Source organism: Zonotrichia albicollis, chromosome 33 (genome assembly GCF_047830755.1).
Source record: "Zonotrichia albicollis isolate bZonAlb1 chromosome 33, bZonAlb1.hap1, whole genome shotgun sequence".
Taxonomy (NCBI): Eukaryota; Metazoa; Chordata; class Aves; order Passeriformes; family Passerellidae; genus Zonotrichia; species Zonotrichia albicollis.
Window position 1 is genome coordinate 3054311 of NC_133851.1, and position 22135 is coordinate 3076445.

General features: G+C 67.4%; 1 protein-coding gene across 3 annotated transcripts; it reads left to right on the top strand.

Moving 5' to 3' along the window:
* Nucleotides 1-1737: 1737 nt before the first annotated feature.
* On the top strand, nucleotides 1738-21632 carry LOC113460799 (arf-GAP with GTPase, ANK repeat and PH domain-containing protein 1). Of its 3 annotated transcripts, XM_074530959.1 has the most exons (19): nucleotides 1740-3939; nucleotides 7091-7149; nucleotides 7465-7552; nucleotides 8338-8423; nucleotides 8497-8638; nucleotides 8718-8852; nucleotides 9986-10107; nucleotides 10179-10331; nucleotides 11119-11205; nucleotides 11292-11396; nucleotides 11467-11611; nucleotides 11687-11797; nucleotides 13166-13312; nucleotides 13591-13650; nucleotides 13841-13992; nucleotides 14810-14900; nucleotides 16171-16393; nucleotides 18902-19157; nucleotides 20342-21632. In XM_074530959.1, the coding sequence occupies exons 1-19, from the start codon at nucleotides 1893-1895 to the stop codon at nucleotides 20597-20599; spliced, it is 4467 nt and encodes a 1488-aa protein (XP_074387060.1). In that variant the 5' UTR covers nucleotides 1740-1892; the 3' UTR covers nucleotides 20600-21632. The 3 variants fall into 3 exon arrangements, with proteins under 3 accessions (XP_074387061.1, XP_074387060.1, XP_074387063.1); XM_074530960.1 differs by lacking the exon at nucleotides 13591-13650 and having other exon boundaries at nucleotides 1738-3939; XM_074530962.1 differs by lacking the exons at nucleotides 18902-19157; nucleotides 20342-21632 and adding an exon at nucleotides 18210-18255 and having other exon boundaries at nucleotides 1741-3939.
* Nucleotides 21633-22135: the final 503 nt, after the last annotated feature.

The following is a 22135-nucleotide window of genomic DNA, read 5'->3' on the forward strand; positions in this document are numbered from 1 at the left end:
AGATGGACAGACAGATGGACGGACAGATGGACAGATGTGACCCTGGTGTCCCCCCAGTCCCACACTGGTCCTGCCCCCGCTCAGGGGGTCCCTGCCCCCTATTCCATGCCCCCCCATTCCATGCCCCGGTGCCCCCCCAGTGCCACAGGGGGGGTTTGGCAGTGCCCGCCCCCCATGGGGACCCTCCAGGGGGTGCACGGGGGGGTGCAGGCCCGCGGGGGGTTGGGGCCCCCCCATTTCCGTGTGGGGCCCTGGGGTGGTTTCCGGGCCCGGCAGTGGGAACGGGGCCATGGGGCCACTTCCTCCTGTCTGCGTCTGCGGGGGGGGCGGGGGGAGATTGGGGGGGCACTGGGAGGATTGGGGGGGCCTGGAGGGATTAGGGGGGCCTGGGAGGGCTCTGGGGGGATTGGGGGGCCCTGGGAGGATTGGGGGGGCCCTGGGAGGATTGGGGTCCCTGGGAGGGCTCTGGGGGGATTGGGGGGCCCTGATGGGACTGTGGGGGCCTGGTGGGACTGGGGTCCCTGGGGGGATTGGAGGGGGCCCCGGTTAGACTGGGGGGGTCTCAGAAGATTAGGGGAGCCCCGATGGGACTTGGGAGGCCTTGGGGGGACTGGGGGGGCCCTGGCGGGATTGGGGGGACCCTGCTGGAGGATTCCGAGGGGCTGCTGGGGGGTTGGGGGGAAGCTGCTGTGTGGGAGGGGCTCTGAGGCTGGGGGGGCCCTGGGGGGGGCACTTGTTGCTGGGGGGGTCCCCTGATGGGGGAGGGGCTGCGGGGGTTTGGGGTCTCCTCCCCCCCGATGGCCCCGCCCCCACGCGGGGGTGTCCGGTGACGTCACTGGGGGCGGGGCTCCGTTGCCGCCCCCCGCCCGTTCCGAGCCCCCACATCCCTGAGCTCCCCCCCAGCTCTGACATCCCTCGCGCTGTTGCCATGGCAACGGGAAGCCGGGGGATGCCGCGTTGCCAAGCGCCCGCTGTGGTACCCACGGAGCGCTGGGGGGGCCCAGAGCTCCCCCCGAGCCCCCCCCACCCCCGGGGGGGCCCAGGGCGCTGCCCCGCCCCCCTTTAACCCCCCCGGCCCCACCATGGGGGCAGCGGCTCTGGGGACAGAGATGGGGATGGGGACAGGGATGGGACAGGGATGGGGACAGGGATGGGGACAGGGATGGGGACAGGAATGTTCTGGCAGTGGGGTCGGACCCGCCGTGACCCCGTGTCGTCGTCGCCCCCACTCAGCGTGGGACATCTGAGCGATGGGGAGGGGTGGCCCTTTCTTGGGGACACCGGGGGGCTCTGGCGGGGACAGGGGGACACTGGAGGGGACAGCGCTGTCCGCACGGGGTGTGAGGGCAGATCCCGCAGCCCCACGGTCACAGCCCCCGGGCGGCAGCACGGACACATCTGGGGCCAGATCCAGGGAACCCCGCTCGTGGGGGGCACACAGAGCCCTGCAGGGCCGGGACCCCCGGGGGCCACGGGGGCTGAGGGGTCCGGCCGTGCCCCGACCCCCCTGTCCCCCCCAGGCTGTGACAATGCAGAGCCGGGGGGGTCACGCTGGCGTGGGGACCCCAATGGCCCCCGGTGACACCTGGCCCGGGTCGGCGAGGGGGACACGCGAGTGACGAGAGTGACACTGGGGGGGTCCGCGGCTGCTCGCAGCGCCATCCCCGCCGTTGCCGTGGTAACGGGATGCGCAGGGATGCTGCGCCGCTGCTAAAAAACGCCAGAAAAGGGGTGGATGAGCCTGCCCCGAGCCCCGCAAGACCCCCCAAAAAACCCCAAAGCTGCCCCCATATCCCCCCCCAGCCCGCGGGACCCCTCCCGACCCAGCGTTGGTGCCCCGGGAAGGGGAGGGAGGGAATTTAGGAGCGCGGGATGGACAGAGGGACGGATGGATGGATGGACGGAAGGATGGATGGATGGATGGATGGATGGATGGATGGATGGATGCATCGGCCGTGCAGGGGGGTGTCGGGGCGGGGGGTTCCCGGCAGCCCAGCAGGTGCCGGTGCCGGGGGCTCGGGGGGGGCGCCCGGGAGTGCTCGCGCCTGCCCGGTAGCGGCGGGGCCGCCGCCCGCCCCCGCCCCAGCCCGGCCCTGGGAGCGGCGCATGGCGGAGAGCGGCGGCCCCGGCCCCCCCCGGCCGCTCAGGCCCCCCCCCCGCCGGGCCCCGGCCCCCCCCGGCCGCTCAGGGCCCCCCCCGCCGGACCCCGGCCCCCGCCCGCGCCGCCGCCGCCGCCGCCAAGGACGAGCCCGTCGGGCGCTGCCGTGAGCGCCGCTCCCGGGGGGCGCGGGCATGACCCCCCCCGCCCCGTGACCCCCCCATCCCTCCGCTTCCCCCTCCCCGGAGCCCCCGCGCCCCCTCCCCATCACCGCCCCTTTGCCCCCTGCCCTTTACCCCCCATCTCCCCTCCCATCCCCCCCGCACCTGTAACCCCCCCTTTCCGCCCCCCCCGGAGCCCCGGGTCCCCACACCCCCCCTCCCCCCGCCCTGACCCCCTCCCGCTCCCCCCCCGCCCCCCAAAGCCCCCCAAAGCTCTCGGCCCCTCCCGTGGTCGCCCCCAGCCCGGGGGGTTCCCCCGCGATGCCCCCCGGCCGCTGACCCGGGCTGGGGGGGTGGCCCCGATCCCGGGGGGGTGCCGGTGCTCGGCGGGGGGGGCGGCGGCGGTTCCAACCCCTCCGGGGGCGGGCGAGCGGCGAAGGCTTCGGGGAGGCAGGGCCGGGGGTGGGACCGGAGCATCGGCGGCACCGGCGGCCGCGGCGCCGCGCGGGGATCCAGGGGGGCCGGGGGGGCGGCCCGGGGGGGCCCTGCCCGCACCCATGAGCAGGAGCACCGGCCTCCAGCGCAGGACCACCTACCTCATCTCGCTCACGCTGGTCAAGCTCGAGTCGGTGGGCGCCGCGGGGGAGGCGGAGGAGGCGGGGGGCGGCGGCGGCGATGGAGCCCCTGGCCCCGGGGGGGCCGCGGCCGCCCCCCGCACCCCCGAGCCCGGCCGAGCCCGGCGGCCCGAGCGGCTCTTCCAGCGGCAGGACGCGCTCCGGATAAGTACGGCCGGTCCCGGCCCCCCCGGCCCCGACGCCCCCCGCCCCCGCTCGCCCGCCTCGCCCCCGGCCGTGCCCCCCAAACCCGACCCGGCCATGCTGCCCCCCCCGCCCCCGGCCGTGCCCCCCAAACCCGACCCGGCGCTGTTGCCGCCCCCGGCGGTGCCCCCCAAACCCCCCCCGCCCCCCGCCGTGCCCCCCAAACCCGACCCTTCCTTGCTGCCCCCCCCTCTGCAGGCCGTGCCCCCCAAACCCGACCCCCGTGGGGCCAAGGGCACCTTGGAGGGGCCGGGACAGCGCTCTCTGGCCGCCCTGGACATCCCGCAGCCCGCCGGGACCCCCCGGCGCCCCCTCCTCAGCCAGGCCACCTGGGGGGGCCCCGAGGGTCCCCTGGAGGCCGCCAGGGTCCCCCCGCCGCCCCCGGACCCCCCCACGGGCTCCCCGCACCCCTCGGCCGGCGCCCGCCGCCTCCGCCTGGCCGGCCCCAAGCCCCCCAAAGCGGGGGGCGGCGGGGGGAGCCGCGGGACCCCCGAGCCCCGAGCGGGCAAAGCCCCCGGCAAAGGCGCCGGCAGCCGCCTGTCGTGGCCCGAGGGAGAGGGGAAGGGGCGCCCCAAGGCGGGGGGCAAGAGCGAGGGGCCCCCCCGGGCCCGGCTGTCCCCCAGCAAGGGCAAGAGCAAGACCCTGGACTACAGCGACCTCCAGCCGGGGGTCCTGGTGGCCGCCCCCGCCCCCGAGACCGGGCTCAAGCGGGGACGCGAGGGGGGTCGCGCCTCCACCCGCGACCGAAAGATGCTCAAGTTCATCAGCGGCATCTTCACCAAGAGCCCTGCGGCGACCCCCACCCACCCCGCGCCCCCCTGGGCTCCCCCCGGTGCAGAGCCGGCCGGGGGCACCCCGCACAGTGAGTACCGGCCCGGGACAGCCCCGGCCGTGCTCGGTGTCCCCGCGGGCCCCGGGGAGCCGGGGCAGGGCTGGCGGTGCCCTCTGCGGCCACGGGGCTGTGCCTCAGTTTACCTGATAGGAGGAGGAGGCGCCCGGGGCCCGTGGGGAGCAGCAGGACCCGTCTGGGCATGTGGGGTACGGGGAGCATGTGGGGTTCAGGGGGCTTTGACCCCCAGGTGGGGTTCAGGGACGCTGTGGGGTGGGGGCTGTGGGGTACGGAGGAGCTGTAGGGTTCAGGGGGCTGTAATCCCCGGGCTGGGCTGTGGGGTTTTAGGGGGGCTGTGGGGTTTTAGGGGGGCTGTGGGGTTTTAGGGGGGCTGTGACCCCCAGGCTGTTCTGTGGGGTTCAGGGGGGGCTGTGAGGTACAGAGGGGCTGGGGGTTTTAGGGGCGCTGTGGGGTACAGGGGTCTGTGACCCGCGGGCTGGGCTGTGAAGTTCAGGGGGGCTTTGGGGTTCAGGGGGGGCTGTGGGATTCAGGGGGCTGTGGGGTTCAACGGGGCTGTGAACCCCAGGCTGTTCGGTGGGGTTTTAGGGGACTGTGGGGTTTTAGAGGCACTGTGGGGTTTTAGGGGGGCTGTGGGGTTTTGGGGGACTGTGGGGTTTTGGGGGACTGTGGGGTTTTAGGGGGACTGTGGGGTTTTAGAGGCACTGTGGGGTTTTAGGGGGTCTGTGGGGTTTTAGGGGACTGTGGGGTTTTGGGGGACTGTGGGGTTTTAGGGGGGCTGTGGGGTTTTAGGGGACTGTGGGGTTTTAGAGGCACTGTGGGGTTTTAGGGAGCCTGTGGGGTTTTGGGGGACTGTGGGGTTTTAGGGTGTCTGTGGGGTTCAGGGGGGCTGTGGGGAGGGGGCTGTGGGGTTCAGGGTGGCTGTGACCCCCGGGCTGTGCCGCGTTTGGTGTTTGTGCCCTGGGGCGATGTTACCTCCCCACTTTGGCGGGTCCGGTGCTGGCCGTGGGGGGATCCCATGGTGGGGATCCCGTGCCTCAGTTTCCCCACTGGGGGAACTCCACGGGGGTCAGACGCGACCCCCACCTCCGTCGTTCTGTCCCGCCATCCATCCATCCGTCCGTCCGTCTGCGCTCGCCTCCATCCGTGCGTCACACCCGTGCATCCTGTCCCCCATCTGTCCTGTCCCCCCGCGTCCTTCTGTCCCCCCCCCGGCACCCCCCGTGTGCCTGCGCGCACCTTGGCACCGCGGGGTGCGTGGGCAGCACCTGCGGGCCCGGGGGTGGCACTCGGTGACAATGCGAGGGGTGACAGGCGGCGGCGTTAACCCTTTCCCGGCCGGCCCGCGCCTGGCACGGATCCGGCTCCGCGCTGGGGGCACAAACTGAGGCACAGAGGGGGGGGGGCATCCTGGCCGTGTCCTGCCTCAGCTCCCCCTTGGTGGTGCCACCAATGCCCACAGGGGCTGGGGATGCCAGGTAGGAGGTGTGGGGAGCACCGGGCATGTCCCAGTGCCACATCAGGTGCTTGTGCCATGGCGTGCCCCTGTGCCATGTCCTGTCCTCATGCAACACCATGTCCCCATGCCATGCCAGGTGTTTGTGCCGCACGCACTGCGCTCTAGTGCCACCAAACTTGTGCCCGTTGTGTGCCACGTCATGTCCTCGAACCATGTCCTGTCCTTGTGCCACACCATGACCCAGTGCCATGCCTTGTCCTTGTGCCACATACACCAAGCTCTGGTGCCACTGGGCTTGTGCCCATCGTGTGCTGTGCTGTGTCCTAGAGCCATGTCCTGTCCCAGTGCCACACCATGTCCCAGTGCCATGCTGTGTCCTAGAGCCATGTCCTGTCCCAGTGCCACACCGTGTCCTCGTGTCATGTCCTGTCCTCATGTCACACCATGTGAAGTGTGTTCCCAGTGACACGCTGCCATGCTGTGTCCCAGTGCCATGCTGTGTCCTCCTCATGCCATGCCTCGTTCTCGTGCCACACCATATCCCAGTGCTACACCATGTCCTCGTGCCATGTCCTGTCCTTGTGCCACACCACGTCCCAGTGCCATACCATGTCCCAGTGCCACACCATGTCCCAGTGCCACGCTGTGTCCTCATGCCATGCCTTGTCCTTGTGCCACATGCGCAGCATTCTGGTGCCACTGGACTTGTGCCTGTTGTGTGCCACACCATGTCCTCATGCCATGTCCTGTCCTTGTGCCACGCCATGTCGCAGTGCCACACTACATCCTCCTTGTGCCATGTATCATCCTCGTGCCACACCATGTCCCTGTGCCACGCTGCCACGCCATGTCCTGGCATCCATCGTGTCCCCATGCCACACCCTGTGCTCACACCACGCTGCATCCTCAGGCCTGAGGCTGTCAGGCACCGCTGGCATCGTGTCCCCGTGCCCATGTGTGCTGGAATCTGTGGTGTCCTTGTGCCACCCCACATCCCCCTGCCGTGCTGTGTCCTGGTGCCCGTCGTGTCCTCATGCCACATCCTTGTGCAACACCTGGGGGTTGCCCAGGTGCCTGTCACGGCCTGGTGGCTCCGATTGTGTCCCCATGCCACACCACGTCCTGATGACACCCAGTGCCCTCACGGTTGTCATATGCTGGTGCCCGTCATGTCCCCATGCCACACCATGACGCCACGCTGTGCCCTCACGGCTGTCACATCCTGGAATCCATTGTGTCCCCATGCCACACCACATCCTTGTGCCACCCGATGCCCGTTGTGGTTCCCATCGTGTCCCCGTGCCATGCCATGCTCTCCATCCCTGTTCCCACCCCGTCCCCATGCCCTCTGCCTCCTCATGCCTTGGCACACGACGCCTCGTGCTGCCACGTCCCCGTCCGTGCCACGTGGCATCTCCACGTCCTCGCGCCGCCCCCGCGGGCCCGGCGCCGTTGCTGGGTGACAGCTGGTGGCCGCCCACGCGGGAGCTGCTGCTGCGCTGCGGGGTGGGGGCACCCCGGCATTGGGGGTGCCAGGGGCTCCTGGGGGTGCCCGGGGCTGCTGGGGATGCCAGGGATTCCTGGGGGTTGCCCGGGATTCCTGGAGGTGCCTGGGGTTCCTGGAGGTGCCCAGGGCGCTGAGGGTGCCCGGGGTTCCTGGGGGTGCCCGGGGTTCCTGGGCTCTCTCTCACCTGTCTCCCTCCGCAGAGGCCTTGGTGAACAGCCAGGAATGGACCCTGGGCCGCTCTATCCCCGAGATCCGCCTGGTGGGTGCCGTGTCCTTGTGTCCCCATGTCCCCATGTCCCTGTATCCCCGTGTCCCCTGAGGACTGACCGTGTCCCTGAGTCCCCATGTCCCCATGTTCCCATGTCCCCATGTCCCCATGTCCCCATGTCCCCACATCTCCATGTCTGCATGTCCCCATGTCCTCGTGTGCCCATGTCCCCTGAGGACCCTGTCCCTGTGTCCTCGTGTCCCCTGAGGACCGTGTCCTCATGCCCCCTGAGGACTGTGTCCCCGTGTCACCATGTCCCCTGAGGACCGTGTCCCCAGTCATCCTGACATCCCTGTGCCCACCCAGGGTGTCCTGGGCAGCAGCAAGAGTGGGAAGTCGGCGCTCGTCCATCGGTTCCTCACCGGCTCCTACGTGGGCTTGGAGCCCACTGAGAGTGAGTGGCCATGGGGAGGGCATGGGTGTGGGATGGACGTGACCATGGGATGGACCTGACCATGGGCATGGCATGGACGAACCATGGGCATGGGATGGATGTGACCATGGGATGGACGTGGCCATGGACATGGGATGGACACAACCACAACCATGGGATGGTCACAGCCATGGGCAGGGGATGGACATGACCATGGACATGAGATGGACAATGTCCATGGGCAGGGGGATGGTTGTGACCATGGTCTGGGGATGGACACACCATGGGCATGGCGTGGATGTGACCATGGGCATGGGATGGACATGACCATGGGATGGACAAAACCATGGGCAGGGGATGGATGTGACCATGGGATGGACATGACCATGGGCAGGGGATGGACATGGGCATGGGATGGACATGACCATGGACATGGAATGGATGTGACCATGGACATATCATGGAGATGGGTTCAGTGATGGAGTGTCCATGGGGATGGAGATGCAGGAGTGGACATATCCATGGAGCTGGGCATGAGATGGATATGTGGTGGGGCTGGGCATGACCAGGGGATGAACATGGTCATGGAATGGGCAAGGTCATGATGCTGGGCATGGATGGGTGTGGAGATGGTGAAGGGGATGGACGTGGCCACAGAACAGGCAAGGTCATGTTGCTGGGCATGGCTGAGGGACATTTGGGGTCAAAGCACTGGTCACACCTGGTGCTGGGCATGGCCATGGGAGGTTCCATCCATGTGGGCAGAGCACACCTGCAGGGTCTCCCCCTTCCCCTCCCCACTTCAGGTGGCCAGTTTAAGCGTGAGGTGACAGTTGATGGCCAGAGCCACCTCCTGCTCATCCGGGAGGAGGCCGGTGCCCCGGACGCACAGGTACGAGGGGACGGGGGCCCGGGGGGGCCACGCTGGCCAGAGCCGAGCCCTGACTCCCCCCGTGGCCCCCCAGTTTGCCAGCTGGGCGGACGCCGTCATCTTCGTCTTCAGCCTGGAGAGCGAGAGCAGCTTCGAGGAGGTGACGCAGCTGCACGCGCTGCTCAGCGACCTGCGCGGCACCAGCGACGTGGCCCTGGCGCTGGTGGGCACCCAGGGTGAGCCAGGGGGGCACGGGGGGGCTGTGGGGGTGGGAGGGGCACGGGGCACCCCCAGTGACTGCCCCTGGCTCCCCAGACAAGATCAGCTCGTCTAGCCCGCGGGCCGTGGAGGACGCGCGCGCCCGGGCGCTCTGCGGGGACGCGCGGCGCTGCCTCTACTACGAGACCTGCGCCACCTACGGCCTCAACGTGGACAGGGTCTTCACCGAGGGTGGGTGACTGTCCTCTGGGGGCGGGGAGGGCGTGGGAGGGGGACAGGGTCTTCACCGAGGGTGGGTGACCGCACCCTGAGGGGTGGGGAGGGGGCTGGTGATGTGGTGAGGGGGGGACAGTGACCAGAGTGTGATGGGGACCGTGGCCAGGTGGGATGGGGACAGTGACCTGGTCAGACAGGGATGGTGGTCACTGTGGGATCACATCTGGGTCCCCACAAAGGGAGGGGTGGCCACCATGTCTAGGTGAGACAGGAACCATGTCTAGGTGGGATGGGGACAGTGTCCAGGTGGGATGGGTGCAGTGACCATCCATGGTCAGACAGGGATGGTGGTCAGTGTGGGATCACATCTGGGTCCCCACAAGGGGAGTGGTGGCCACAGGGCCATGTCTAGGTGAGACAGGGACCATGGCCAGGTGGGATGGGGACAGTGGACAGGGCAGTGCAGGGGACAGTGTCCAGGTGTGGCACACCTATGGCTGGGTAGGTCAGGGACCATGTCCACACCTGCGGGATAGGGACATCCAGGTGGGATGTGGACAATGTCTGAGTGGGATGAGGATGGGTACCATGTCCAGATGGGATGGGGATGGGGACCATGTCCAACCCTGTGGGACGGGGGCCACACCCAGGTGAGGTGGGGACAGTGTCCAGCAGCTGGGTGGAATGGGGACAGTGTCTGAGTGGGATGAGGATGGGGCCCGTGTCCACATGGGATGGGAACAGTGTCCAGGTGGGATGGCAATGAGTACCACGGCCAGGTGGGATGAGGATGAGGACCATGTCCAGGTGGAATGGAGATGGGGCCCATGTCCAGGTGGGATGGGGACAGTGTCCAGCTGGCATGGCTATGAAGACCTTGTCCAAGTGTGGGTATCCAGGTGCGGGTACCCAGGTGTGGGAATGCAGGTGTGGGTACCCAGATGTGGGTACCCAGGTGTGGGAATCCAGGTGTGGGTACCCAGGTGTGGGTACCCAGATGTGGGTACCCAGGTGTGGGTACCCAGAAATGGGTACCCAGATGTGGGTACCCAGGTGTGGGAATCCAGGTGTGGGTACCCAGGTGTGGGTACCCAGGCCGGTGCCAGGCCAGGTTTATGGCCCGGCCCTCCTGACCCAGTCTCCTGCAGTGGCCCAGAGGGCCGTGGCGCTCAAGAAGCAGCAGCAGCTGATGGCGTCCTGCAAGTCCCTGCCCAGCTCCCCGAGCCACTCGGCCGCCTCCACCCCCGTGGGGGGGGTCCACCCCAGCCAGGTACCCCCAGGTAACCCCCGAGCCCCTCCCCAGCGCCGGGCACAGCCCAGGCTGACCCCGTGTCCCCCCAGACCAGCAATGGTGGCCACACCAGCGACTACTCGTCCTCGCTGCCCTCCACGCCCAACGTGAGCCACCGGGAGCTGCGCAGTGAGACCCCGGCCCCGCTGGGCACCCCCAGCTCGCTGCACCGCGGGGCCAAGCGCCGCACCAGCCTCTTCGCTGTGAGTGCACGGGGGCACCGCGGGCACCGGGGGCACCGGGGGCACCAGGCACCCTGGCACAGCATGGTGACACGTGGGGTGTGACATGCTGGGTGTCCCCTTGGTGGTGTTATCCAGAACGTCATCCTGACAGGGTGGTGGCAGCAAGGGACATGTGGCAGCCCAGGTGTCCTCTGGCAGGGTGGTGACATTGAGGGGCACGTGGCACCTCAGTTGTCCCCATGGCATGGGGGTGGTGGCGCTGAGGGACATGTGGGTATGTCCCACATGTGGGATGGGGGACATGTGGGCAGCCAGGGTGTCCCCACCATGGAGCTTCTGATGTGTCCTTTAGCGGGGTGGTGGGGACACATGGCATCCCTGGTGCCTCTGTGGGACATGGTGGTCATGGCACTGAGGGATGCATGGACACCATCATGGAGCTTCTCATGTGTCCTCCAGCAGGGTGGTGGGGACATATGGCACCCATAGCACGCCTCTGGGACATGGTGATGGTGGCACTGAGGGATGCATGGGCACCCAGGATGTCCCCATCATGCAGCTTCTTATGTGTCCTCTAGCAGGGTGGTGGGGACACATGGCATCCACAGCGCCCCTGTGACGTGGTGGTGGTGGCACTGAGGGACACGTGGGCACCCAGGGTGTCCCCACCGTGTGGCTGCAGTGCTGGGGTCTGTGGCACCCCAATGTCCCCACCACCAGGCTGCAGCAGTGGGGGACATGTGGGCACACCAGTGTCCCCAGCTGTGCCCTGAGTGCCACTCCCTGTCCCACCCCGTGCCCGCAGACGCGCCGTGGCAGCGACTCCGAGAAGCGCAGCCTGGACAGCCGAGGCGAGGGCGCTGGCAGCGGCCGCGCCATCCCCATCAAGCAGGTGGGTGGTGGCGGTGGCAGGAGGATGTGGCTGTGTCCCAGTGTCCCCAGAGTCCCCAATGTCCCCTCACTGCTCCCTGTCCCCAGAGCTTCCTGCTGAAGCGCAGCGGCAACTCCCTGAACAAGGAGTGGAAGAAGAAATACGTGACCCTGTCCAGCAACGGCCTCCTCTTCTACCACCCCAGCATCAACGTGAGTGCCCCCGTCCCCCCGTGTCCCCAGAGGGTGGCAGAGCCCGGTGTCACCCTTGCTGTCCCCACAGGACTACATCCACAGCACGCACGGCAAGGAGATGGACCTGCTGCGCACCACGGTCAAGGTGCCGGGCAAGCGCCCGCCCCGCGCCATCTCCGCCTGCGGGCCCTCGGCCAGCATCAACGGGCTGCTGCGGGACCCCGAGCCCGCCGGTGAGCCCCGGGGCACCGGGGATGGGGGGACACCACGGGGGTGGCACCGCGGTGACACCGTCCCTCCCCTTGCAGCCGCCGTCCCCTCGGTGGGGCTGAGCCTGCCCCCAGAGCCGGGGCTGAAGGTGGTGGGCAAGGGGTCCCTGCAGCGCTGCGCCTCCGCCTCCAGCGCCAAGCTGGCCTCAGGTGAGTGACACGGCACGGGCAGGGACACGGCCACCTCCCGGGCCACCCACAGGGACATCCCCGTGGTGGCCTCACTGAGCATGGTGGCTTCTGAGCAGCTGGTGGCCCTTGGTGGCACTGGTGGCTCTGGAGGCCACGGTAAACCTGGTGGTCCTGGTGAGCTCATGGACCTGGTGGCCCTTGGTGGCACTGGTGACCACAGTGAGCTCAGGGACCTGGTGGCCCTTGGTGGCCCTGGTGGCTCTGGAGGCCACGGTAAACGTGGTGGATTTGGTCCAGCTCAGGGACCAGGTGGCCTTTGCTGACCCTGGTGATGGCCACAGTAACCCTGGTGGTCCTGGTGACCTCAGAGACCAGGTGGTCCTTGGTTGGCCCTGGTGGTTCTGGTGACCACAATAACCCTGGTGAACTTGGTGAGTCCAGGGACCAGGTGGCCTTTGATGGCCCCGGTGACCACAATAACCATTGTGGATCTGGTCAGCCCAGGGACCAGGTGACCTTTGCTGACTCCAATGACCACAATAACCCTGGTAGTCCTGGTGAGCCCAGGGACCTGGTGGCCCTTTGGTGGTGCTGGTAGCCACAGTGAAACTGCTGGCCGTGGTGAGCACGTGGACCTGGGAGTCCCAGAAGCCACAATGAACCTGGTGAGCCTGGTGAGCCCAGTGGCCCTGGTGACCTCCATGGCTCTGGTGAGCCAAGAGGCTCTTGTGACCCTGGTGGCCTCAGGGATTTTGGTAAGACCAATGAACTTGTTGGCCTTGGGACTGGGTCCTGGTGGTCACAGTGAGATCAGTGACCCTGGTGAGCTCTGATGGCCCCAATATGCCCAGCACCTCTGGGGGACTTGACCCTGCTGACCCAGTGAGTCCAGTGGCCCTGGTGGCCCAAGTGGACTTGGTGACCCTGATAGCCCTGAGTGGTTGTGATGGACTTGGTGACCCTGATAGCCCTGAGTGGTTCTGATGGACTTGGTGACCCTGCTAACCCTGACCTGGGTCATTCTGATGGACTTGATGACCCTGCTAGCCCTGACCTGGGTGGTTCTGATGGACTTGGTGGCCCTGATAGCCCTGAGGCGTTCTGATGGATTTGGTGAGCCTGATAGCCCTGAGTGGTTCTGATGGATTTGGTGACCCTGATAGCCTTGGGTGGTTCTGATGGATTTGGTGACCCTGCTAGCCCTGACCTGGGTGGTTCTGATGGACTTGATGACCCTGCTAGCCCTGACCTGAGGGTTCTGATGGACTTGGTGACCCTGGTGGCCTCGGTGCTCCTGCTTCGCTCCCTGCTCCTCAGGCGCCTGGTGGCCCCGGTGGCCCCGGTGTCCGTGGTGTCCCCAGCGTCTCCCGCGTGGTGTCTTGGCAGAGTCCCCGCTGTCCTTCGAGGCCGTGTCGAGCCCCGGCAGCGCTGGCAGGGACCCCCCGCCCTCGCCCCTGGTGGACAGGAAGAAGCACCGCAGGAAGAAGCTGATGACGCCGTCCAAGACCGAGGGCTCGGGTGGGCAGGCAGAAGGTGGGTGCCACAGCCATGTGTCCCCAGCCCCAGGCCCCCACGGTGGCACTGTGGGGACAAGGCCACCATCCTCCACGGCAAGGACGCCCCGGAACTCGGGGGGATCTGGGCCGATGCTGCCCCTCACCCCCGGCCATGCTCAGCCACGCTGTCCACGCACCCCCCTCGCTCTGCCACCTTCTGCCTGCCACCTTCTGCACCGTCCCCAGGGCTTCGTGGGCCCCCCTGACTCTGTCCCCGTTTCCTCTCTCCACTCCTGCTGCCCGGACCCTCCGCAGCCAAGCGCAAAATGTGGAAATTAAAAAGTTTTGGTAGTTTAAGAAATATTTATAAAACAGGTAACGTGGCGTGAGCGGTGCCTCCCATGCATGTGGCTGTGCCCCCCTTGCCTGCTGCCAGCACACCCCAGCCGGGGTGGGCACCTCTGGGGAGGGGATTGGGGTGCCAGGGGTGGGTTTGGGGGGCTGGGACAGCGGTGGGTGTTGGACCCCCATCCCAGCGCCCCCCCGGGGGTCTCTGGTCCCACAGAGGAGGAGAACTTTGAGTTCCTGATCGTGTCGAGCACGGGGCAGACGTGGCATTTCGAGGCCGGCAGCTTCGAGGAGCGCGACGCGTGGGTGCAGGCCATCGAGAGCCAGATCCTGGCCAGCCTGCAGTGCTGCGAGAGCAGCAAGAACAAGGTGGGAGCTCGGCTGGGGGGCTGGCAGGGCGCCCGTGACACCCCCGTGCCCCTCTCACCCCCGTGTGTGCCACCCCCGTGCTCCTCTCACCCCGTGTGCCACCCCCGTGCCCCTCTCACCCCCCTGTGCCACCCCCGTGCCCCTCTCACCCCCTGTGCCACCCCCGTGCCCCTCTCACCCCCGTGTGTGCCACCCCCGTGCCCCTCTCACCCCTGTGTGTCACCCCCGTGCCCCTCTCACCCCGTGTGACACCCCCGTGCCCCTCTCACCCCCGTGTGTGCCACCCCCGTGCTCCTCTCACCCCGTGTGCCACCCCCGTGCCCCTCTCACCCCGTGTGCCACCCCCGTGCCCCTCTCACCTCCTGTGCCACCCCCGTGCCCCTCTCACCCCCTGTGCCACCCCCGTGCCCCTCTCACCCCCCTGTGCCACCCCCGTGCCCCTCTCACCCCGTGTGACACCCCCGTGCCCCTCTCACCCCCTGTGTCACCCCCGTGCCCCTCTCACCCCCCTGTGCCACCGCCGTGCCCCTCTCACCCCCTGTGACACCCCCGTGCCCCTCTCACCCCCTGTGTCACCCCCGTGCCCCTCTCACCCCCTGTGTCACCCCCGTGCCCCTCTCACCTCGTGTGCCACCCCCGTGCCCCTCTCACCCCGTGTGCCACCCCCGTGCCCCTCTCACCCCCCTGTGTGCCACCCCCGTGCCCCTCTCACCTCCTGTGCCACCCCCGTGCCCCTCTCACCCCGTGTGACACCCCCGTGCCCCTCTCACCCCCTGTGCCACCCCCGTGCCCCTCTCACCCCCTGTGCCCCCTCCAGGCACGCATGGACAGCCAGAGCGAGGCCGTGGCCATCCAGGCCATCCGCAACGCCCGAGGGAACTCGCTCTGCGTGGACTGCGGGGCACCCAGTGAGTGCCAGGGGACAGTGGGGGACAGAGGGGGGCATGGGTGGGTGTGGGACATGGAGGGACATCCATTCATGGGACAATGGGACAGCAATGCCTGTGGGAACTCACTCTGTGTGGACTGCGGGGCGCCCAGTGAGTCTGGGAGACAACGGGGGACATGGGGGTCAATGGGGGACAATGGGGGACAATGGGGGGCACAGGTGGGCGTGGGACATGAGGGGACATCGGTTCATGGGACATGGGGGGACATCCATTCATGGGACATGGTGACCCCGGGAACTCACTCTGCGTGGACTGCGGGGCACCCAGTGAGTGCCAGGGGCACTGGGGGACAATGGGGGACAATGGGGGACAACGGCGGGCACAGGTGGGCATGAGACATGAGGGGACGTCCATTCATGGGACAATGGGACATGGCGTCCATGGGAACTCACTCTGCGTGGACTGCGGGGCACCCAGTGAGTCTGGGGAACAACGGGGGCCACAGGGGAACAGGGGACATGGGGGGACATCAGTTCATGGGACAGCGGTGCCCTGCAGAGCCCTGAATCCAGCTGGTGGTGCCACAGGGTGACATTGGAGCCATGGGCCCCCTGGCAACTGGGGCGAGGGAGGGCTGTGGGCCACGCAATGGCACATGTCACACAGTTCTGTGGGTCACATGATGGCCTGGGCTGTATGTTGGCATGGGTCACATGGTGCCATGGGTCACACAATGGATGGCACAGGCCACATGGTACCATAGGCCACATGATGGGTGGCACAGGCTACATGGGGCTATGAGCCACACCGTGCCAGGGTCACACAATGCCATCGGACATGATGCCATGGGTGACACGATGCCACATGGTACCATAGGCCACACGATGGATGGCACAGGCCACAAGGTGCCACAGGTCACACCATGCTAGGGTCACACAATACCATAGGACATGTGATGCCATGGGTGACACCATGCCACATGGTGACACAATGTCACACAATGCCATAAGCCACACAATGCTGTGGGACATGATGCCATGGGTGACACCATGCCACACAGTGCCACGAGCCACACTGTGCCAGGGTCACACAATTCCATAAGCCACCCATAATGCCATGGGTGACATGATGCCATGGGACATGGGATGCCACATGGTGCCATGAGCCGCACCATGCCGTGGCTCACCGCCACCACGTGCCACACTGTGTCACACTGTGTCACACTGTGTGCCACCATGGGGACCCCAGGGGTGCCACAGCTCACCCACCGCCCCTGCTCACCCCGCAGACCCCACGTGGGCCAGCCTGAACCTGGGCGCCCTGATCTGCATCGAGTGCTCGGGCATCCACCGCAACCTGGGCACGCACGTGTCGCGCGTGCGCTCGCTGGACCTGGACGATTGGCCCCGCGAGCTGACCCTGGTGCTCTCGGCCATCGGCAACGCCACCGCCAACAGCATCTGGGAGCAGAACCCGCGCGGGCGCTGCAAACCCACGCACGAGTCCTCCCGGTGGGTGAGCCCTGCCCCGTGTGCCCGCGTGTCACCCCTGTGTGCCCCCGGTGTCACTCTGTGTGCCCCCGGTGTCACCCCTGTGTGCCCCTGTGTCACCCTGTGTGCCCCTATGTCACCCCTGTGTGCCTGTGTGCCCCCCGTGTCAACCCCGGTGCCTGTGTGCCCCCCGTGTCACCCTGTGTGCCCCCAGTGTCACCCCCTGTATGCCTCCAGTGTCACCCTTTTGCCTGTGCCACCACATGGCCCTGTGCTCTGGCCTGGCATGATGCCACCCTGCCATTCCTGATACAGCCACATGTCCCTGTCCCCAATGCCACCGTGATGGCACCCTGCCATTCCTGATGCTGCCATATGTCCCTGTCCTCTATGCCACTGTGATACCACCACAAGTTCCTGTCCCTTATGCCACCATAATATCACCCTGCCATCCTTGATGCCACCACATGTTCCTGTCCTCTATGCCACCGTGATGCCACTCAGCCATCCCTGGTGCCACCACAAGTTCCTTCGTCACCAAGTTCCTGTACTCTATGCCACCACAATGCCACCCTGCCATTCCTGATGTCACCCCATGTCCCTGGCCCCTACGCCACCATGATGCCACCCTTCCCTCCCTGGTGCCCGGTGTCCCCAGCCCGCGTGTCACCGCTGTGCCATCCCACAGACTCTGATGCCCCTTCCTCTCATGTCCCCAGTGCTCCCGTGTCCCCACCCCTGTCCCTTGTGACCCCACAACCCAGCAATGCCCCATTGACACCCCTGCCCTTCCTGTGTGGCACCTCTCGTGCCACCCTGCTGCCATGTGGCCCTCATGTGTCCCCCCCGCTTTCACCCTCCCTGTCCCTGCAATGCCACCACGCGCCACTGCCACCTTTGTGTCCCCACTGCCACACCCCTGTGTCCCCATGCCCCCTCTGTGCCCAGGGTGTGGCAGGAGCTGTGGCTCTGCGTCCCCGTGGTGCCACCCTGCCGTCCCTGACACCCTGTGTCCCCCATGTCCCCTGTGTCCCCATACCCAGGGAGGAGAGGGAATCATGGATGTGTTCCTAACACCCCGTGTCCCCTGTGTCCCCATGCCCCCTCTGTGCCCAGGGAGCAGCAGGAACTGTGGCTCTGCATCCCCGTGGTGCCACCCTGCTGTCCCTAACACTCTGTGTCCCTGTGTCCCCCATGTCCCCCTGTGTCCTCTGTGTCCCCTGTGTCCCACATGTCCCCCTGTGTCCTCTGTGTCCCCATGGCCCCGTGACCAGAGAGGAGAGGGAATCGTGGATTTGCCCCCAACTCCCCATGTCCCCTGTGTCCCCCATGTGCCCATGCCCCTCTATTTTGGGAGGAACAGGAACTGCGTCTCTGTGTCCCCATGATGCCACCCTTCTGTCCCTTGTCCCCTGTGTCCCCTATGTCCCCTGTGTCCCCATGCCCAGGGAGGAGAGGGAATTGTTGATTTGTCCCGAACTCCCCATGTCCCCCGGGTCCCCCGTGTCCCCATGCCCAGTGCCCAGGGAGGAGCGGGAGTTGTGGATGTGTCCCTAACTCCCCATGTCCCTCTCTGTCCTCCTGTGTCCCCTGTGTGTCCCCATGCCCAGGGAGGAGCAGGAATCATGGATTCATCCCTAACTCCCCATGTCCTCTGTGTCCCCTGTGTCCCAGTACCCAGGGAGGAGAGGGAATTATTGATTTGTCCCTAACACTCCGTGTCCCCCTGTGTCCCCATGTCCCCCGTGTGTCCCTTCTGTGCCCAGGAAGGAGCGGGAGTCATGGATGTGTCCCTAACTCCCCATGTCCCCCATGTCCCATGTCCCTGTGTGCCCAGGGAGGAGCGGGAGTCGTGGATCCATCCCTAACTCCCCATGTCACCTGTGTCCCCCCATGTCCCCCATGTCCCCATGGCCAGGGAGGAGCGGGGGTCGTGGATGTGTCCCTAACTCCCCATGTCCCCTGTGTGTCCCCATGGCCAGGGAGGAGCGGGAGTCGTGGGTTTGTCCCTAACACCCCTTGCCCCCCGTGTGTCCCCTGTGTCCCCCTGTTCTGTGCCCAGGGAAGAGCAGGAGTTGTGGATTCATCCCTAACACCCCATGTCCCTCTCTGTCCCCCTGTGTCCCCCATGTCCCCATGCCAGGGAGGAGCGGGAGTTGTGGATTCCTTCCCAACACCCCATGTCCCCCATGTCCCCTGTGTCCCCCATGTCCCCATGCCCTGGGAGGAGCAGGAGTCATGGGTTTGTCCCTAACTCCCCATGTCCCCTGTGTGTCCTCATGGCCAGGTAGGAGCGGGAGTCATGGATCCATCCCTAACACCCCATGTCCCCTGTGTCCCCCATGTCCCCCGTGTGTCCCCGTGCCCAGGGAGGAGCGGGAGTTGTGGATTCCTTCCTAACACCCCATGTCCCCCATGTCCCCTGTGTCCCCCATGTCCCCATGCCAGGGAGGAGCGGGAGTTGTGGATCCATCCCTAACTCCCCATGTCCCTCTCTGTCCCCCCGTGTCCCCCATGTGCCCATGCCAGGGAGGAGCGGGAGTCATGGATCCGTGCCAAGTACGAGCAGCGCCTGTTCCTGGCGCCGCTGCCCGCGGCCGAGGTGCCCTTGGCCGAGCGGCTGCTGGTGGCCGTGGGCCAGCAGGACCTGCCCGCGGTGCTGCTGCTGCTGGCCCACAGCCACAAGGAGCAGCTCAACGTGCCCACGGCCGACGCCGAGCGGCGCACGGCGCTGCACCTGGCCTGCGACAGCGCCCAGGTGGTGATCACCCAGCTGCTGGTGTGGGTACGTGGGCACTGCTGGGTGGGTGGGCAGCACGGTGGGCATAGGGGGTGGCGGGGTCTTGGGAGGGCTGTGGGGGATGTGGGGTCACCATGGGTGGTGTGGCGTGGCCATGAGGGGGATGGTGTGGTTGTGGGGACTGTGGGGTAGGTGTGGGGGATGTTGTGTGGTCTTGGGGACCATGGGGTGGTCATCGGGCTTGTGGTGTGGCCTTGAGGGATGGGGGGTGGTCATGGGGAGGTGGTGTGGTCATGGGGACATGAGGTGGTCATGGGGACCATAGGGGGGTCATCAGGGATGTGATGTGGTCTTGAGGGATGGGGGGTGGTCATGGGGACTATGGGGTGGTGACTGGGGACCATGGTGTGGTCAGTGGGGACATGGGGTGGTCTTGAGGGCTGGGGGGTGGTCATGAGGATCATGGGGTGGTCATTGGGGACTGTGGGATGGTCTTGGGAACTGTGGCATGGCCAGGAGTTGAGTGACATGGCCATGAGGACCGTGGGGTGGCTTTGAGGGACACGGTACGGTCATGGGGACTGTGGTGCGGTCATTGAGGATGTGGTGTGGTCACGAGGACATGGGGTGGTCATTGGGGACTCTGGAGTGGTTATCAGGGACATGGTATGGTCTAGAGGGACCGTGGTGTGGTCACTGGGGACATGGGGTGGTCTTGAGGGCTGGTCATGGGGACCGTGAGGTGGTCTTGGGAACTGTGGTGTGGTCTTGAGGGATGGGGGGCGGCCTTGGGACCTGTGGCATGGCCAGAAGTTGAGTGATGTGGCCATGAGGACCATGGAGTGGCTTTTGGGGACATGGTGTGGTCATGGGGGACATGGTGCAGTCACGGGGGATGTGATGTGGTCATGGGGACATGGGGAGGGTCATGGGGGATGTGGTGTGGCCTTGAGGGATGGGGTGCGGTCTTGGGGACCATGGGGTGGTCACTGGGGATGTGGTGTGGTCCTGAAGGACACGGTATAGTCATGGGGGACACAGTGCGGTCCTGGGGACAATGGTGTGACCACGGGGGATGTGAAGTGTCCGTGGCCATCCTGGGATGTGCCAGAACACCCTGGGGTGACACCGGGGACGTGCCCCATCCCCGTGGGACCCCGCACGGCCTCTGGGGCCGTTCCCGGGTGACACGCGGTGGCCCCGCGGGTGACACCCGGCCGTGCCCGCAGTACGGGGCCGACGTGCGGGCCCGGGACGCTCACGGCCGCACCGCGCTGTTCTACGCCCGCCGCGCCGGCAGCCGCGAGTGCTCGGACATCCTGCTGCAGCACGGCTGTCCCGGCGAGGGGCCCGACAGCCCCCCGACCCCCGGCAGCCCCCCGACCCCCGGCCCCCCGACCCCCGGCGGGCCCCCGACCCCCGGGCCCCGCCGCCGCAGCAGCTGCGCCAGCGTGGGGCCGTGCGAGCCCCGCTCTGCGCTGGTATAGCCCCGAGGGGCCCGGAGCCCCCGGTGCCATCCCCGGTGCCACCCCCGGCTGGGCGTGCCCGCGGCCCGGGGCCATCCCGGTGCCACCGCCGGGCTCGCCCCGTGCCCACGGTTTGTACTTTTGATGCTCTATTTATTATCCTTTATTATCCTTTCCATGTCGGGGTCTCCGCTGGTCCTGCCCCCCCCTCTCCGTGCCAGGGACCCCCACGCCAGGGTCACAGTGATGCCACTGCCACCTTCCTGTCCCCTGCCCGGGGTATTGTGCCCCAGCGTGGGGTGGGGGCACTGAGGGCGGGGTAACCCCTGTCCCTGTCCCTCCTTGCCTGTGCCACCCCCTGTCCCTGTCACCCTCAGCCCTCATTGTCCCCTGCTCACATCACTCTGTCCCCGTTCCCGCGTGCTGTGTCCCCCTCCCCTTGTCGCCTGCCCAGGTCACCCTCGCCACCCCCTCTGTCCCCCTGTCCCCGTGTCCCCGTGTCCCCCCCGGCCGTGCCCCCCGCCCTGGCACAGCCCCTCGGTGGCAGGAGCAGAGCAGACCCCTACCCCCCCCCCTCCTTTTCTACAACAACCTTTTGTACGCCCCCTCCCCTTTCCGTGCCCTGCCGCCCCCCCCTCGTAGCCCGACCCCCCGCCCGCCCCCGTTTCTCGGTCTCCCCTCGGGATCCCCGTTAATTTGTTAATTTATTGCTTTGTTCAGCGATAGGATAGAGCCAGCCCCTCCTCCCGCGGGGGGGCACGGCCGGCGGGACCCCCGAGCCCCTCCCGCCGGCCTGGGGGGGCCCCGCGCCCCCCTCCCGGGACCCTCCCATGAATGTAGGGGCGCCCCGGCTGTGACGCCCCCGAGACGCCCCCGCGGGGCCGAGCCGGGGAGCCCGGGGGGGGCCGGGGGGCGGGAGGGGTCGGTGGGGGGGGCCCAGGCCCGGGGGGGCCCGGGGGGTCCGGGGGGGCCCGGGGGGCCGGGCCGTGTACAGCGATTTCATCTCTCGGGTGTGACTGTAAGTACGTGACAATGTCGGACACTGGTGCTGTGACACGGCTCGTCCTTCACGGGGCACGGGGGGCACGGGGGGCACAGCAACACAGCATGCGGGGGCACGGAGGCACAGGGTGGCACGGGAGACATGAAGGGCACGGGGACACAGGGGTGGCAGGACGCGGGCGGACACGGGACACGGGGAGCACGAGGGACGTGGAGAGGCACAGGGGACACGGGGAGGACACAGGGGACACGGAGGGGAACAGGGGCGGCAGGAACGTGGGGGGACACAGGGGACACGGGGGACACCGAGAGCACAGGGGACATAGAGGGCAGGGGGGACACAGGGGCGGCAGGAACGTGGAGGAGCACAGGGGACACAGAGGACATGGGGGACACGAGGGGGCACAGAGGACATGGAGGGCACAGGGGACACGGGGGTGGCAGGAAAGCGGGGGCACAGGGGGCACAGCATGGGGGGACACGAGGGTCGTGGTGGGCCCACGGAACATGGAGGGTACAAGGGACACTGAGGACACGTGGGCACAGGGCACACGA